Raw genomic sequence first — 18,552 nt, forward strand, 5'->3', positions numbered from 1 at the left:
AACATCGGTCCAAATCCCTAGATAACTTCATTTCACCTTTAGTTACATTAACTACTTCGCTATATGCAAGTTCGAAAGAGTGATATCTACTGTCACATAGTGTCATAGATCAGCGAAATTATTAGCACTTTTAATATATGTATAATGCGTATGTAAACTGCAAATGGAATGACCTAAATTTGTTTATTGAATACAATAATTATTGTAATTTATATCAATATTTAACTTCGAACAATTTTTAATGGATTTTTAATTATAAAAATGGTAAATAGATTCTTTACGTTTAGATTTCATCATTTGAACATTAAAAAGGTTATTAAAAGCTACACATTTCCAAAGAGCGTGTCATAGATCAGCGAAGTTTTTAGTAGATTGCAAATAAAACGACTTAAATCTGTTTATTTAATACAATAATTATTGTATTGTAAATTGACTATTTCTTGTTGTATTTTTATAAATTAAAATACAGTATTTGCAAAATCCCATTTTCTTCAATGATTATCATGATTAAATCTTCGCTTGTCCTCTATTGGATCTCCCTCATAATTTTTCAAATGTTTTAATCTTTTGCCTCTTGCATCCAATTCCTATGGCAACGTTTTGGTAGGCCTCTTGGTCTCCATTCCAATATCCGCTTTGTCCATCTCTCATTGGTCATTCGAGCCACGTGACCTGCCCAGTTCCATTTCAGTGTCGCTATTCTCTCTACAGCATCAGCCACTTCCGATCTTCCTTTTAGCTGGCGGTTTGGGATCTTATCTCTCAGTGAAACACCCAACATCGAACGCTCCATCGCCCTTTGATACACATAGATCTTTTTCACTGTTCTCCTTGTCAATGATAGTACTTATGAAATGTGTTAATAAAAATGCAAGGTTTCGCCGCTTCACGCGCACGATCGTTTCTCGTATCCCCTCCAAGTACTTTCACACGGCGAATAAGTGCAGGTTAGACATTTTTAAATCGTTTTATAACCTTTGTCAGTGCTAGGCCTCGAAAGAACATGTTGTTTAAAGTCACAAGATCTTTGTACAAAAGCGTATCAAAACCCTAGCGAATACCGTTGAAGATGATATATTGTTAGAGAAAGATATTTAAAAATCGAGTTCCATACCAAAGGCTAATGGTAGGTAATATGTCGTGTTATTCTCTTTGAACTTAAATCATTCGATTTTTACAATATGTTATTGACATCTAATCTAAGTTATTATGCCTTAAAATATGAAAAATCATGCAAAATGTACTATCGATAATTTTAAACCGGAGTATAATCAAAATCATAGTTTTAGTGTTGAATTTTCTTATATGTATATTTACTTCTTTTTGGTTGTAAAAAGCAATTTAACAAGGACATATCTCCCACGTTCTATATGTAGAAGTCCATGTGAGATTAGTTATGTCTTTTATTCTTACATTATAAAAATCATATCATGAATGTGTTGCTTGTGTGAGTCCATTTCAAAAGGTAAAAGAAATAATAAATAATTAGACTTACTCACAATCAATTTAATTTAACTATCAGACGACCGGTTTCGCTTTCTACAATCTGCAAAGCATCTTCAGGTCACGATAAAAAGTTAAATAAATGCTGAAAATAATAAACCCATATTAGGGTGTTGTCTAATAAAGGTAAAACAAAGATAGGTGATATAAATTATATAAATTACAGTAATTATGCCGATATTACATGTCTGTGGTTTTTAACTGTTAAACAATTACAATAGTTGACTTGAGTTCTCCAATCAACAATACAAGTTAGTTTGAACCATGTTTTTTCAACCATCAATTAATAGAGTACCGGCATGTAAGTAATGTTTTATTTATTTGTTTATTTATTAATTCATTACAGTTTAATAGACTATTTTACCAATTTGTGGGTCTTACCTTGTCTGCTTAAACATTTTATTCATTTTGAAAAACCACAGACATGTAATATTGGCATAATTACTGTAATTTATATAATTTATATCACCTATCTTTGTTTTACCTTTATTAGACAACACCCTAATATGGGTTTATTATATTCAGCATTTATTTAACTTTGTATCGTGACCTGAAGATGCTTTGCATATTGTAGAAAGCGAAACCGGTCGTCTGATAGTTAAATTAAATTGATTGTGAGTAAGTCTAATTTATTATTTCTTTTACCTTATAAAAATCATATTTATTCTATCGAATTTGTATATAGTTTTTGTCTGTAGGGAGTTTTACATTATTATTTTCATCATTTTTAATATACCTGCTCACTTTTTAGAGAATCTTAATCCTGTATCCCCTGCAGGTGAAATGGTATTTTATTTCTACCTAGGGTGTCAACCCTCGTTAAGGATTAGTTCTTTTTTACTTTTGAACAGTTGGTCTGGTCAATAGCTAAAGTTTTTGTAATGATATTTCAGGTGCTATAGAATTATTTCTCTTTTGTGTTTTCATAATTAGAATAAAGATGATTTGTACTTTGTTTTTAACTCCGCCCACCGCCACTTCACCTGATTTATCACATGACGTGATTTCACTGACAAAAACGACAAAAAAACTAACACAGGCGAGAGCTAGGGGAATCAGACGCACAGTTGAATTAGAGGAAGGAAAATATTGAAACTGTAGAAAGTTTCACATATCTGGGAGTTACATTAAACACGGATGGAATAGACGAAACAGAAATTCAAAGAAGAATAGTAAAGGGAAACAAAGCTTACTTTTCAGTCGCCCATGTGTTCCGCTTCAAAAACACACACTGGAGATCGAAAATCGAGGTCTGCAAGACTATTATCAGACCAATAGTATATTACCGGTGCGAGACATGGGTGATAACAGAAGACACAAAACGAAAGCTGGAAGTCTTCGAACGAAAAGTTCTAAGAAATATATTTGGACCTATTAACGAAAACAGAGTATGGAGATCCAAGTACAACCATGAATTGTACCAACTGTTCAAAGCACCGATCTCAGAATTCGTTAAGTTTGGATTAGGCCAAGGCTCGATTTGTGCTGTAGCGCCATTGGGGAGAGTGATTTTGCTGGTTTTGTAAACGGCACGTCTTAGTTATGTGACATTTTGTTTTCGTTCCACCCGTCCTTCGGTCTTTCCTTGCCTTCAATGTTTTTTATCCTGCTCTGCTTGGGAGTCCACGCTTTTTCGCCGTATGCTTTTTTTATTATCTATTGTAAGAAGTTACTCAGAAAAATATAAAATGCGACTTTGGGTTTAACCTCTCTGATGTAAGGCTCACTGTGTAGTCTCACTTTCGTAAAAACTCATTTCTGTAGTTAACTGGACTTCTTGTATACTTTTAATATATATTTATTCTTTGTGTATCCTCCACTCTTTTCTATGATTTGTGAGTGTTTTTCTATGATTACTCTCTTAAGTTTATCAACCGGTGGCTCGGAAGCCTTCCGTCCTTCGGTCTTTCTTTCCCTCCAATGTTTTTTATACTGCTCTACTTGAGCTTTTTCGGCGTATACTTTTTCTATTATTGTAAGAAATTACTAATCTCCTAATACTATAGAATCCTCCACTCTTTTCTATTATTTGTGAATGATTTTCTATGATTATAATTTATCATTCCTTATTTGCCCCAACTATTCTTCGGCTTTTCTTGACTTAGAGAACATGTTTCGTAGTGCGAGATATCCGGACGCGCTGTATATAGATTTTTGCACATTGAAGTTGCAGAACACATGGTAGCCTTTCCTATATCATAAAGCCATCTCGCCATTAGTTGTCGTTGTTGGCCATACGTATACAATATCTGTCTATATCTAGCTATCTATTGTAAGTATCTGTTCAAGGCCGATTCCAATGTGGGTGTATTTATTATGTTCAAATGGGACGGGCATGAGACATAGGCGATACATTGTCTATCGCCGTCTAAGCAACTTCTGCTTTAACAACAATCGGTTTTCACCAGTGGCGTCGTGTGCCCGTTAAAAAATTGGTTTCGAAAATAAATGAGTCGATTATAAGATATTTTTGGAATAAATAGACTTATGATTACCGGGATATACTCTCCTACCAAACTATATAGCAAGAAATCGAAAATGACGTAAAAAATAACAAGTAGAAAGAAGTGAAATCAAATATTTTTTACGTAAAAATATAGAAAAATCTGCAGGATCATTAAGTACACAGTTAAAAAATCAAATATATGACAAACAGACATAAACAACCCCACGATCATTACAGACAATTGAATTCAACAAAGTTCGTACGGATACAAAGGAGATCCTTAAAATCACCCTGTAAAAGGGAAAATTAATGGTGTAGGAGTAACAGTGTAATGGTGTAACAGAGTAACAGAGTAATGGTGTAACAGTGTAATAAGTAGAAGTAAAAAAGACAATGATCAAAAAGTACGACGTGTTTTCTTCATTCTATCAATACTTGCCTTTGGCAATTGCATATTTTGTTGCCATTAAGTAAGAAAATGAATTCACAGCGGTTAAAAAACGTTTGCTTGATATAACCCAATTAACAAAACGCCACCTATACGAGTGGCGTATTTTTATTTCTATAGTTTGATATTCATTTTTTATTTTGATATATACAGGGATAGACATAAGATAGCTGGCAAATTTGCAAAAAAAATATGTATTTACAATAAGTGTTCAAAATGTTCACCATTTATCTCAATACACTTCAAATAACGTTTTTCGATCGAATTAATAATGCGAGCAAGCATCGCGAGATCTTCAATGTTTGAGATCTTCGACGTTTTCGATCTTCGCGCAAAAACGCTGCTCTTACGCACGTCCCAAATTGAGTAATGTCTGGCAACCTTGGAGGCCACTGTTCGTTTCCACGTCTACCGATCCATCCAGGCAAATAGTGGTTTAGCATAATCTAGCTTCGTAATCGCGATCCTGACAGTAAAACTGTTTTAATAAAAACACAAGCTGTTATAACGTAACGTAAACTTAATGCGAACGTTTTCTGTCATTTCACTCGAAACACTACAACTTAACTCACGAAAAAACTGGTATTCGTTCGTTTCGAGGTCGATTAGCTTATTAACTTAAGCCCAGCCGGGTGTGTTGCTAGGTAATGCACGCTGAACGCGGGAGAGAGCTGTGGAATTCGCTCAAGCGTCGTTTCCGAGGACGCTAGCTGACTTCTGTCCACCCTTGTATATATACATATATATTAGTGTTGTATCAATCGCGATTGATTCATTCGTTTTGATTCAATCACTTCAGTACTGAACGACCGAATCCCGCTAGTTCATAACGATCCGATCGAGCGGCGACAAAAATCGATTGATCGACCGCCGACGACGCCGGTCGAACTAAAACAAAACCCCTCAGCCAAAACCCTCATTACTTTCGGTTCTCGGTCGTTCGTCGTTTCTCACTTGCAATGAAGACCGATCGGCTGAATGCGTTCGTTTAAATGATTGAAAAATTAAAACACCAAATATTGAATTAAGAACTGCTTGCAAAGCAGGAACTTAGCTACAGGCCGGAAGTATTATTAATGGGCCCCAACGATTACTTTCGCTTGTGTTGTTAATCGTTAGTAGGTAGTTAAAATCATAAAATATCGTTTTTCTGCAAATGTTCCTTTGCATTTTACTTACAATTTTATTTTTCCAAATTTTTATTTTATTTTTGTTTTAATCAGAAAGTTCTGAAGATACTCAAAACTTCTCAATTTATCAGTATCTGTCCTGTTCTTCGTAGATTTTAATTTTTGCCGCTGTTTTGTTTTTTGAGCATTACTAATCTTACCGATTACTTTTTGTGAACCGTCTATCATATTTGAACGATACAATGTGGCCCTGCTCTTATCGTGCAATGATAATTACTTAAACAAAAAATCGACAGTTCACAATCTGAAAATGTTGCAATTGTTTTACTGCTGTATCTAATAAATTTCCGACGCGACACTTGAAAAAGGCCAAGGGATTGAGAACGAAAAGTTTATAATAAATGAGTCCGCCTATGCGGTTTAATACCCGGACATTAGCATTATTATAAAATAAATAACATTTCTCAACCTCGGCGAACACGTGTTCATTGTAAAGCGATTATTTCCAATTTTAAAAAATCCCTAAAGCCCGCTCTACTGCCCACACACCGAAACTGTTTACTGATTCTGATTGTATTATTGTTCTTTCGTTTCCCCATATTACAGATATTTCGTGACAAACTATTTAGATTGCTATAAAAGACCCCATATAATAAACCCACTCTTTCTTCTAATTGGCTTTTTCTTGAAAGGGTTATTATTCCGTGTATACTTTTTTGTGTTTGTGTTTTATTGAAAAACTTCGCAATTGTAAAAGTAGACATTTATAAGGTTGGCGTTGTATTTGGTTTATATTTTGTTTTTCGTCTTTATGAATTACATTTCCTTTTTCGTTGGATAATCAGTACCACATATCATATGTTTTCTCAAGATCAATACAATATGGATGATTATTTCGTTCCTCCCATATTTTCTATTATCTTATATTTATCTTGTAAGTATGGTTTTCTGCAGTTGATCGTTGAATGAAAGATCGAAGGAAGACTATACATCGAACGAAAGAAGTTCTCTTGGCTGCGAAACTTTCGCTGATAGCTCGATATCAGTTTATGGTCACCAACCTCTGATTAGGAGAGACTATAGGAAGAAGAGGATTGAAAATTGCACCCTTTGCATAAATCAAACTTATTTTCTGATATTTTGGTTTCTTTACCTGTAAGCTGTAAATGCATAAACAGGCACTGATATACTGATTCTCCATTTGTCTCCTCATCCATAAGAGGTGATCAAATGTGGTTCTTACTATGCGTAGGAATGGTATCCCTTTATGAGAGCAATAGTACATTTAGATATTTTAACGAGTTTTTAACTAGCTAACTTTTAACTTAAATTTATTTCACTTCCTATTATTCTTAGATATTCTTCCTTTCCATTCAGAGAAGTTTGCAACTGATGATTTGTAATTATTTGCGTTTTATGATTCCATATTGTGTGAATAATTATCTTACTTCATATGTCTTTATTTTGTTCCGAGATATTTCTGCATTTATTGCCAGTTATCCGGATGAAAATCTTTTTTTCTTTGCTAGTGTTTTGAGTGTGTAATCTCCTTATCTTTGAGAAATACAATCATTGTTTTACTATATCAAATAGTTCATTAGTAATTAATCAGCACTGGCGACTTTACAATAATATTGTTTCCCCAAATATGGGGAAAATGAGGCATTTATCACCAATTTTGCAAAAATAAATTTTGAAGAGAAAAACAGCTTTTCAATTTTATGTATTTTTTATGTATTTCTGCCAATCTTTTACTTACGTTTTAAATTTCTTTTTCAGTGAAACGATGTTACTGCCAAGGCCACTGTCCTGACAATCAGTTCAATGGTACTTGCGAAATTCGAACTGGAGGCGTATGCTTTACGTCTGTCGAAGCCATCTACGATGACAGTCAGGACAAGGATGTTCCTCTCTACACTTACGGATGTCTGCCCGATGACGAACGAGGACTTATGCAGGTTAGTCATCTTGTTAAGGTTGATCTGCACCCACCCAAAAAAAAACTACACATTCAAAAAATTTAAAAAAAATTGAGAAGGTATATGTGATCACTAGAAGTATTTTGACAAATTTTGAGCAAACTTCATGTTTTCATTTTTAAAAAAAACTCAAAAAAACTACCTTTTTCCAAGTATAAAGCGGGAAAACCAAACATACGAGTTTGTTAATTTTCTTACAGCATAAAGATATAATCCTAAGAAATACTTATGAATTTTTTGAAAATTTTTGAATGTCCAGTTTTGCCACAATAGGAAAAAATAATATGTCCCGGATTATAATAAAGCTACCGGTAAGAAACCGGACAAAATTTTAATAACAACATTTAAAACTATAAAATTGGAAAATATTTGCAATAAAACGTTGAATATAAACATGTGAAAAATCTTGTTAAACAGAATTATATCTTGAACTGCCGCCATCAAATTGTCTTGTAGAGAGTTAGCTCCATCTGAAACATCGGTAATATTTATAACTGATCATTACTTTCGGCTTGAAACGCTTTAAACGGAACGTCATACTAGCAGGTGCCATATCAATTACTTTAGTCAACACTTTGGCATATTACAACAAAATTTAATAAGAATGATATCAGTTTGAATTTTGAACTGGCCATGCTGAAACTTACAGAATAGTAGATACTGTAACTTTTGTTTTCAAAGTACGACACAAACAAGATCATATTCAATATAAATTTGACAAGTTACTGCAACAATGTGGACATATTTCCATAAAGATAAATCTTCCACCGTAATATCCAGACTTAACTGCTCACTAGTGTTTTAGTTTTCTGAGATGAGATTGTTATTAAATTCTTTTGCTGTTATGTTAAATCTGTGGACCAGTTTTTGCAGACTATCTTCATCTTGGGCTATCAATATTGCATCGTCTGCCTAACAGAGTATTTTTATTTCTTTGTTTCCCATTATGTATCCTCTTCCTTTGTTAACGCTTTTGATGATTTCATCCATGATTACATTAAAGAGCATGGGGCTCAATGAGTCTTGAGCTTAGGTTCTGTAAATTGTCTATCTATTCTGACTTCCATTTTGTTGTTTTGGTAGATGTTTTCGATAGTTTTTATAATATTTAGGGGAACTTCTCTATTATACAGAAGAAGGATTACTTCTTTTAGTCTTATTCTGTCAAACGCTTTCTTTAGGTCAGTCAGACATTATCATTAAAGATGGACCAAAAGACTCATAGAATGGAGACCTAGAAAAAACAAGAGACGGTGGGCCACCAACAAGATGGATGGGCGATCAGGAAATTAAATGCGGAAAGCACTGTATAGAGGACAGTTGAGAGAGTGCACATCCCTGTCGAACCCCTCATAATAAAAATTTCTTCGGACATCTGACCTTGACTTCTACTCTGATTCCAGTACAAACCGGTTATTATCCGAATGTCTCGTCCTCAAAAAATAATGATTAGTTTTTTTATTGTCTTTTCTTGGAAAAAATTTAAATACTTCATAAAAACTTTTGCTGGTATCACGCTAACACTGATACAGTAAACTTCACAGTTGGTAAATCTGTGGTCGTAGTGACAAATTAGGAGATATGGCAACAAACAATAACACCTTTGGCTTTGCATTTATAGCATAGACGTGTTCTTCATTACTATCAATAATTTGTACCGTTATTAAAAGCAATTTTAACAAAGCATTTTTACATAAGGATATCCTGGTGTGATAAAACGATAAAAGAAGGTATTTTAAGTACTTTCTAATAACTATTTAATGTACCTGTAATAAAATCCATAATGATAAACTAGCTCTCATTCTTTCATTAAATGAACAAGAGATAATTTGCATTATAATTAATAGGCTATGAGATAAAATCATATATTATGCTGGAAATTTTATCTTGATAGTGAGTTGTTTAATTAAATTCACGAGTGATATTTGCGTTCTATTCGCTATTCTTTCAATTACTTCTTGTTTGGTAATGACATTCATCCAGAAGATTTATCTTAACTTTCCATTAGCTCGTAATAGCCTTTATTTGTTTAGTTTCTCGTTTTTCTTTAATGATCTGTTGTTAAATAGTCTTAAATACTCCCTTGTTCATCAACAACCTTTGTAGTGACTATATTCTCCGGTATGACAGGTGTTAGTCAAAGAACCATTTACAGATTTTTAAGTGAAAGGAAACTGGGAAACGTTACTGAGCCAAAAATACTTGAAGGAAAACGACCAATGAAAATTGATGACTTTAGTAGAAACGTCCTTCGGAGAAAAGTTCATTCGTTCTATTTAAACAAGGAGATTCCTACGTTGGATACAATATTAACCCTTTAACGAACAGAACTATTTTTTTTTGTAAAAATATACTTTTGAATTGTAAAAGTAATTCATTATGCATCATAAACAAGACAAAAAATGGTTCTTTGTCAGAAGAGCTGTAAAGGGTGGTAGATATAGCTACCAGTGTGCATTTTGACAAACAACTATTACTTACTGGGCAATGGTATATATAGTGACCGGTAAAAGCAATTACAAAAATTTATAAAAAAATACTTTATTTTGAAAACAAAAAAACTAAATACAGGAATATTTTAAATTTATTATCTAAGAACTTTCTATCTACTATGGTAGGGTGCAAAGCAGTCTTTGCATAGAGCAACGTTACAAACTTAACAAATCAAATTAAGTAAGTGTGAACCAGCATTTAAAGTTGAGTTTGATGGAGTTCCAGATTTTGAAAGTAAAAGTGCTAATCAAATTATTAGCTAGTTCACTGCGGAACTGTAATGCTATTACTAACCTATCTAAGAAAAACAATAATGACGGCCTTCAAATTAAAGTGAACAGATTGCTTGCAGAAACTTAGAAAACAATGAGAAGTTAAAATGTAGATAAGTTGTCAAAACTAATAATAAAAGAATTCGATTATTTCAAAACGGCCAGGCTTACAACGTGTGCATATGCAATATATTTTGAATATTTCAACGTCCTAAGTGCCAATGGCATTTGCCTTGTAATGAAATCTAAACATAGTGCATCAGAAATGCAATAAAGTGCACGAAATGGCTTTGCCGAATTCGGAAGCAGGCGCCATCGATATAACTGCAACTATGTTGTGTTTGAACACGGTCAATGTCTTTTGAATATTAATAGCACTGCATTCAGTAAACGACTGTGTTTTAATTTATTTTAGTCTATTGATAAATTGTGTTTTACAGAAACTGTGTGGAAGTGATGCTTTTATTACTATACTTTATTTGTTGTCAACTGGCAGCACATTACAAGTGCAAATCTTCACTAATCTGCAAACAGCAGGTAAAGTGGTCAAATTGAAATCACTCAAAATAATGTCCTCTTCTCCTCCTCCTCCTCCTAAGTGCCTTCTCTGTTGAGGTTGGCGATCAATATGGCAAATTTCTCTCTGTTCTAGGCTTGATGAATTAATTAATTTCCTCTTGTGTGGGTCCAATCTCTGTTGTTTCGTAGCCAAGATTTTTTCTTTCGTCCTATGCCTCTTTTACCTTCAATCTTGCCTTCTAATATTACCTGGGGGTGCTCAAATTCCCTATGGCGTATTATGTGTCCTAGATATGACGTCTTTCTAATTTTGATAGTATTGACCAGATGAGGACGTGTGTTCATTGCTCTCAGTACTTCTTCATTCGTAGTTCTGCTGGTCCAGCTTATTCTTAGCATTCGGCGGTACATCCACATTTCAAATGAATTTAATTTGTTGACATACTGTTTTAATGTCCAGGTCTCCTAGAAATAGAAATAACAATACAAACCCATGGGTTGTATACCGAACAGGTATGAAAATTATGGATCAGTGGGAATCACAAAGGGACAGATTTATATGTTAAGAGTGTAGGCGCAAAATTCCGGGCCAATGCTTTTTAAATGCATTCATTTTTTTCAAATCCTGAGAAAACTAATAAGTATTTTTGAAAAACTTAAACGCAGAATTAAAGATTACAATATTGCTAAGGGCCAAAAGTCCTTGAAAACTTCTATAATGTTTATTTTAATAAGTTACAGGGGTGACAAAGAAGAGAAAATTTAGTGTGATTTTTAATTTCAAATATCTCACACAAAAAACTTTTTGTTTATTCTAAGGAACTTTCGGCCCTCGGTAATAATGTAATCTTTCATTCTGCGTTAAAATTTTTCAAAAAGATTTATTAGTTTTTTTCAGGATTCGAAGAAAATGAATGCATTTAAAAAGCATTGGCCCGTAATTTTGCGCCTACGCTCTTAAATAAAGTTAATATTAAAGCGGATACATCGTATTGATATCTAACATTTAAGCAATGTGCAAGCAATTAAAAACTTACTGATTTGCTTATAAATTATGGATTTCCATCTCTTCCTCTTCTTCTGTCCGGCCCGATTGGAATGATTATATATTGACACAAAGTTTTTCAATGTTATCAACAGTCTACATTCTTCCTCTTTTTTTACGTGGTTTACGGCATTGATTCAGTTATCTTCCGTTACGTTTTTTATGTAATTTAATAAAAGTTTTTTGACATCCTTCAATTTAAAAGTTGTATTTTGTCTGACCACTTCACTTTTTACTTGAGCACTATTAACTCTATTGAATTTAGTTGGCAATGATAAAATGGCAAACATAATATCGTTATTCCTTTATAATGTTATAAATTATTTTATTAAATAAATTATTTATTATTTTATATATTATATTATCCTGTATAATAGCGTCATATTCTATTGGAATACGAGGTTTTTCTTTTTAGTTTTGCATATAGCCGCTTAGATGGCGCCACCAATAAAGCCTTCTGACGCAAATGTAACCTCTATCTTTTGTTGACATAAATCGAGAGTTTCAACTTGACACAATAAGTCGTGTAGATACAGTGAATTTTTGAAATTAACAAGTCGGTCAAAAAATGGATCTTAGCTGAGAACATTTTCGTCGTTTTTCACATTTAAATCTTGCTATATTTTTATCACAGTATATTCTTCATTTAACCATGTTTCAATCTGTATAATATATTTTTTTGAGCTCTTCGAAATTCTGCTAGTTCTGTTTCAGATACTTTCTGCGCCATAAAATGATTTTTTCTTTTTCAATAAGGGTACTATTCCTCTTTCTCTTTAAATACCTAAAATTCGTTTCACGTAAAGTACGTAACAAAACACGTTTTAATATTTTTGGAATATGTTTATTAGATTGGAAAAAAGAATCAATTTTTTTTATAGTTGGTAATTCCTTTTTTAAATAAATCGGTTGTATCATCCAATTTTATTTGTTTCGTTTCTCTTGTCTCATCTCAGTGTTATTATAGTTTGTTTCATCATCTGTTTTAATTACTCTGTACACACTAGCTTCTGAAAATTTTATCAAAATACTACATAATGTAACTAGATCGCTTACATTCATATTTTATTCTCTGGCTCGAAGTTCTTCAAACACATTTCCGTCTCGTGTTAAATTGTGACGTTTCTTTTTGATACACGGTTTACTATTACTACTGTCAGTCAGTTGCCAAAACATTTGAACGGTTTAAAAATAGTCAAATTATTGAAATTAATTGCATATAAAATGAGATTTCTTCTATCTGAACGTACAGTTGGTTCCTAAAAAAACTGATACGACTCTTAAAGCGTATTTTGTAGAAAATTGAGCAGTGTATTTTGAAGGATAAATACTTATTATTTACATACTGTCACTGTCACTGCCAAATCTTAAAATTTGTCAGATAAATTATTCTGTTAAACTTCAAAAAATGGTTCCACATGCTAGCAAAGAACTAAAAGCAAGAATTGTAACGAAATTAGAAGATGGTTGGTCACTATCTGCCATAGCGAACCATTTTAACGTAAGCGGAACAACAGTTTTTAATATTAATAAAAGATGGAGAGATCAAAAACTCTCGAAAGAAAGCAAGGTTCTGGAAGATCAAAAATATCTACGATGCGAAAACTGCAAGAATTATGTCACAGTTTCCGGGAAGAAAGACAAAACTTGGCGCAGAATTAATGCATCGCGTCTTAGGTACCGATCTGCAGCAAAAAAACAAGCCACACTTACACCACAACAGAAGTAATCAATACTTATATTTGTTTTCATCAGCTACAAAGTCAAGATTTTTGGGACAGGGTAATATTTACAGAGGATAAAATTTTTCTTCTAAAAAGGACCAAATTGGGGTATATAGACCAGATAATAATAGATTTAATCCTCTATATGTTGATAGATATCGGGCAGCTGGTCATTTTAGAGCTAATGTATGTAGATGGATTTCATCTAGAGGAATGGGAGTGGTATGGCGTATTGATGGCCGTTTGTTGGGCAGACTTATCTGAATATTTTAGAAAACATCATGTTCCAAGTGTAGAACAGTTTTATCCAGAAAATAATTTTATCCTCCAACAAGATAATTGTCCTGTTCACATTGCAAATATAATAAACCAGTGGCTCCAGAGTAACAATATCGAAACCTTACCATGGCCCAGCTACAATCCAGATTTAAACCCAATCGAGAATGTGTGGGGGGTTATTATAAAACGGTTGTATCGGCGTAATTTTATACCTCAAAAGGCTGAAGAGCTGTGCCACAGTATACAACAGGTTTGGGAAGAGATATCTGAATAACACAATTTCATATTTCCTTTCACGCAGACTACAAAACTACTATAGTTTTGGTCTTCCAGACCCTTGTTTTCTATCGAGAGTTTCTTGTTTAGAAAAACTGTGGTTTTGCTTATGTTAAAATATTTTGCTGCCTCTGATAGCGCCCAGTTTTCTTTTAATTTGATTACAATTCTTGCTTTAATATATTGTTGAGTTAAGTCGTTTGTTTTATTCCTTAATAATAAAAATAATAACAACTCTATTTTATACAAAAACTATCATTTATATAGATACTCTTTATAAAATGCAGGAATTCAAAATAATATCAAAATTTAAACCTTAATAATTATTACAATTTATGAATTAACATATGTAATCAATTGTTTGTTGTTTGTTTGTTTATTTTATTATTTATCTGTTATAATAAATATAATATGTCAGGCCAATCAAATACACTGCTTAAAATGATCAAATCTTACTAAGAGTCGTATCAGTTTTTTTTAAAAACCAGCTGTACATGCTTTTGAAGTCAGAAGAAGGTTTTTGTCAATTTTTAAGAGAGTAAATAGACTCTGCGATAATCCACTAATTTGTTTATTAAATAATAATTAAATTTTCTCCGTTTGTCGGAACAAAAATATTTTCTAACGGCTAATGGTCCAATTTTACTGGCCTATAAAAGACCATTAAAACATGAGTCACTCGCTACGATCGTGGTACTTTACTGCAGATCTAGACATTTAATACTGTTTATTCATCAGCAGCTGTCGGGTGTTTTGGAATATTTTTGGAATAAGAGGAGTACCGCTAGGGTAGAAAAAGATGAAAAACCATCACCTCGAACACCAATTATTGAGATAAAATGAAGGCAATAAATTGAATATCTTCGCAAAGTCCCGATAAATTGGTTTAACGATACTAAAATCTTGTTCAATTTCCGAGAAAACATTTAAATTTACTTTAACAATAATTCAATATATTTTGATACGCCGATGTTATCGATTTGTGATAGCATGAATCATTTTATACAATTGTCAATGGATAAATATAGAATATCCGGTATTTTCGCTAAATAATCACGGATCGTGAATCTTTATGAAGGCTTCAATAAATACTATTGTTAAGGTTGTACCTAATTATAGTCTTGGAAAAAATTATTACATAATTTTTGAACATTTAACTAGGCTAGTTAAACTTTAAAAGCTGTAAAAAAAGCCAACTGCTCTACATTCTTATACCATGGGCATTTTTTTCCTGTTTTCTTCGCTCTCTATTGTGTTTATCTTTTACGTTGACAAGATATCTGTGTTTTAGTATCTTTATTTAATCAATTATGGTTAATAAAATAAATATTAGATCGACACACAGTCTTATTTTTACAATTTTTTTAATTTGTTTTCAGTGTAAAGGCCACCTCGTACCACACGAACAGAGTAAGTCCATCCAGTGTTGCAACGACAAAGATTTCTGTAACCTGTCACTGCTTCCTACCTATCCAGAACGACCGACGCCAGAAACACCCGGTTTCGGTACCCCTGACAACTTGCCGTTCACCGTCCTCCTTACGACCATTACCTTCTGTCTTACTCTAGTTCTTCTGATTGTCGCCATAGTATTCATGAAGAACAGGAGGAAAGATGTGCAGAGGAAGTTTGGATTGTACGGCAAAGGATATACTGGCGAGAAATACCCCCAAATGGAAGTAAGTATATTATCATATTCCAGATCATGAAAACTACAAAGGCAGATGTAGTGACTAAAATTTCGTTTACTGAGTGATCCCCAATATGGGATTCTTCAATAATGTATACACAGAACAAAAAATTAAGTGAAATCTATTTTACAGGTTCATGGTCCTTTGGTAAGCTTAATGGAACAATCCAGTGGTTCTGGTTCTGGTCTTCCCATCCTAGTACAAAGAACAATTTCGAAGCAGATCCAAATGGTTCATTCAGTGGGTAAAGGGCGATATGGTGAAGTTTGGTTGGCGAAATGGAGAGGCACCAAGGTGGCTGTCAAAGTATTTTTCACTACAGAGGAACAGAGCTGGTTCAGAGAAACTGAGATATACCAGACTGTTTTGATGAGACATGAGAATATTCTGGGCTTTATAGCGGCCGATATTAAAGGTAGGGTCTTGTATATACTGTTTCCTTAAAAAAAGGCTACAAATTTTGTTTGTATTTCAAATATTGCAGTTGCTCTCACTGATAACAATATTGCTATTGGTGATGGTCTTCTTTGAATATAATATAACCAAAAACGATACAAATTATCATTATCCTATTGGTTTAAAATATAGAAAATATTTTGAAAAACTCTGTATTTATAAACATTTATTCATGAAATTAGAGATGTAGGTGAATACAGTTCTGATTCTATCAAAAGAATGTGAAATAAATTACTATTACATAAGGATTGATATAACCCAATGTTCCACAGTAATAGCAAGACTAGAATCAATATATTTACTCTATTGCTATGATAGCTATTGCAATTTTTATAACGCATTCATCATCTACGTGCATAAAAGCGTTATTACAGATGAAATTCACTAAACAATAAAAGTTTTTTTTTTATATTACATGCTATGAAAATTTAATCAACTCAAATTGTACATTTATAAAATTAATAACGAAAAACTCTCTTTTTAGGTACCGGAAGTTGGACCCAAATGTTGCTGATAACAGACTACCATGAATGTGGTAGTCTCTATGATTATCTTCAGGACAACTGTTTGGATCCATCGCGGCTCCTGCTTATGGCTCAAAGTATAGCATCGGGACTTTCGCACCTTCACATCGAAATATATGGCACCAAAGGAAAACCGGCTATAGCTCATCGAGACATCAAGAGCAAGAATATTTTAGTGAAGCGGAATGGTGAATGCTGCATAGCAGATTTCGGACTTGCTGTGAAGTATTTGTCAGAAACTAAGGTAATCCATCATTCAGTAATAAAATTTTATTTGGATGTGATTTAAAAGTTTTGAATTTATTTCTGTTAGATTTATTATAGTCTGGTAGGAGCCAATGGTTTCACTACTTACTCTTATTGCGAAAATACTTTATCTGCAGACATACTCTGGCCATTTTTTCATCTGGGGTGTTGTATTTTAAAAAATATATTGCAACTATATGCTTCCTCTTACTACTTTTTTCTACTTTGTTCCAATTAAATATTACTTACAGTCTGTGGGGTTAGAATATATAGATTTTCTTCATAATTATTTGAAAATAAGGGTCGCCCCTTCGTCTTTATCGTACATTCTTTGTTATTTTAGTTTTTTGTCTCCAATATCACCACTGATAAGTCAATGTTCGACCAATTTTCAGAACTTCAATCCACTCATTACAGTTTTTTACTAAGATCATCAAACTTTTCCTGCTTATTGTAAAACAAAAATCTGCCATACAGCACATTCTTTTTAGGGTGAAATATGTTCTAACTCATTCAATATGTTTTGAACATTAGTTATCTTGACTATATTGTAGATCTATATACCCTTTTGATCAATAAGATGTAATAGGGCGGCAATCTTTCCTTTATCCTCTTTTTCATTTTTACCACTTGCTATTAAGTATATTTTTAAATTTTGTTTTCAAGTTGTTAATATTTTCTGACAAGTTACCCTCAAATGATGTTGGAATTGCAGTCTTACATCACCTATATTTATGTAAATTTTCGTCTTCAGGTCTGTTCACAAATTTCCACAGGGCTGTGCCATTATTATAAAGAAATCCTCAAAGGACTTTTGTATTTTTTATTAGAATCTAATTTTACATATCAAAACCATAGATGTATATATTAACATAGACTGAGCATGCCAGCAATGAGCAGTGAGGATAACATCTTTTGGTAGTTGTTCGATCTGTTTCTCTAGCGCATTGGAACTCCTCACTCCCGACCAAAAAGAGACGCTGCTATACTTACTTGATGTAAGATAGAGATACAGCTAACAACGGTAACAAAGATGGTGTTAGCTTTAGAGACTGCTCGGTCTATGTTAGTATATATGTCTATGATCAAAACCTACATCAAGGGCTTGACATTAATTGCCGTAGATGACATCTGTCAATTGTCTTCATCTAGTTTTGACCTATACATCATTGTTATTCAGCCACTTATAAGCTTATGACAGTTTGATTTATACATCATAAGATACCTTTATATTTTCTCAGACATATAACGAAACCTTTGTATTGTTTTCAGGAGATAGATGTCCCTCCAAATGTAAGATCTGGAACCAGGAGGTATATGGCACCAGAACTTCTGGATAAATCAATGAATGTCCACAACTTTGAAGCGCATAAGATGGCCGATATGTATGCATTTGCATTGGTCATGTGGGAGTTGGGCAGGAGGTGCGTCACTGGTGACAAACTCAAGGTATGGTTATTAATTAATAAATAGTTTCTTGACAATAGAAAAAAAATTTTTGCCCATTTTGCTCCCTGTATT

General features: G+C 33.1%; 1 protein-coding gene across 2 annotated transcripts in view; it reads left to right on the top strand.

Annotated features, from left to right (window-relative positions):
- Nucleotides 1-18,552, top strand: part of tkv (serine/threonine receptor kinase thickveins) — a 136,569-nt gene that overhangs the window by 113,511 nt on the left and 4,506 nt on the right. For both annotated transcript variants that reach the window (XM_072539878.1, XM_072539879.1), the window contains exons 2-6: nucleotides 7,307-7,485; nucleotides 15,494-15,793; nucleotides 15,938-16,220; nucleotides 16,746-17,029; nucleotides 18,304-18,480. In XM_072539878.1, the coding sequence (XP_072395979.1) occupies nucleotides 7,307-7,485; nucleotides 15,494-15,793; nucleotides 15,938-16,220; nucleotides 16,746-17,029; nucleotides 18,304-18,480 (1,223 nt within the window). The remainder of the gene's footprint in view (nucleotides 1-7,306; nucleotides 7,486-15,493; nucleotides 15,794-15,937; nucleotides 16,221-16,745; nucleotides 17,030-18,303; nucleotides 18,481-18,552) is intronic.

This window comes from Diabrotica undecimpunctata, chromosome 8 (genome assembly GCF_040954645.1).
Source record: "Diabrotica undecimpunctata isolate CICGRU chromosome 8, icDiaUnde3, whole genome shotgun sequence".
Classification (NCBI taxonomy): domain Eukaryota; kingdom Metazoa; phylum Arthropoda; class Insecta; order Coleoptera; family Chrysomelidae; genus Diabrotica; species Diabrotica undecimpunctata.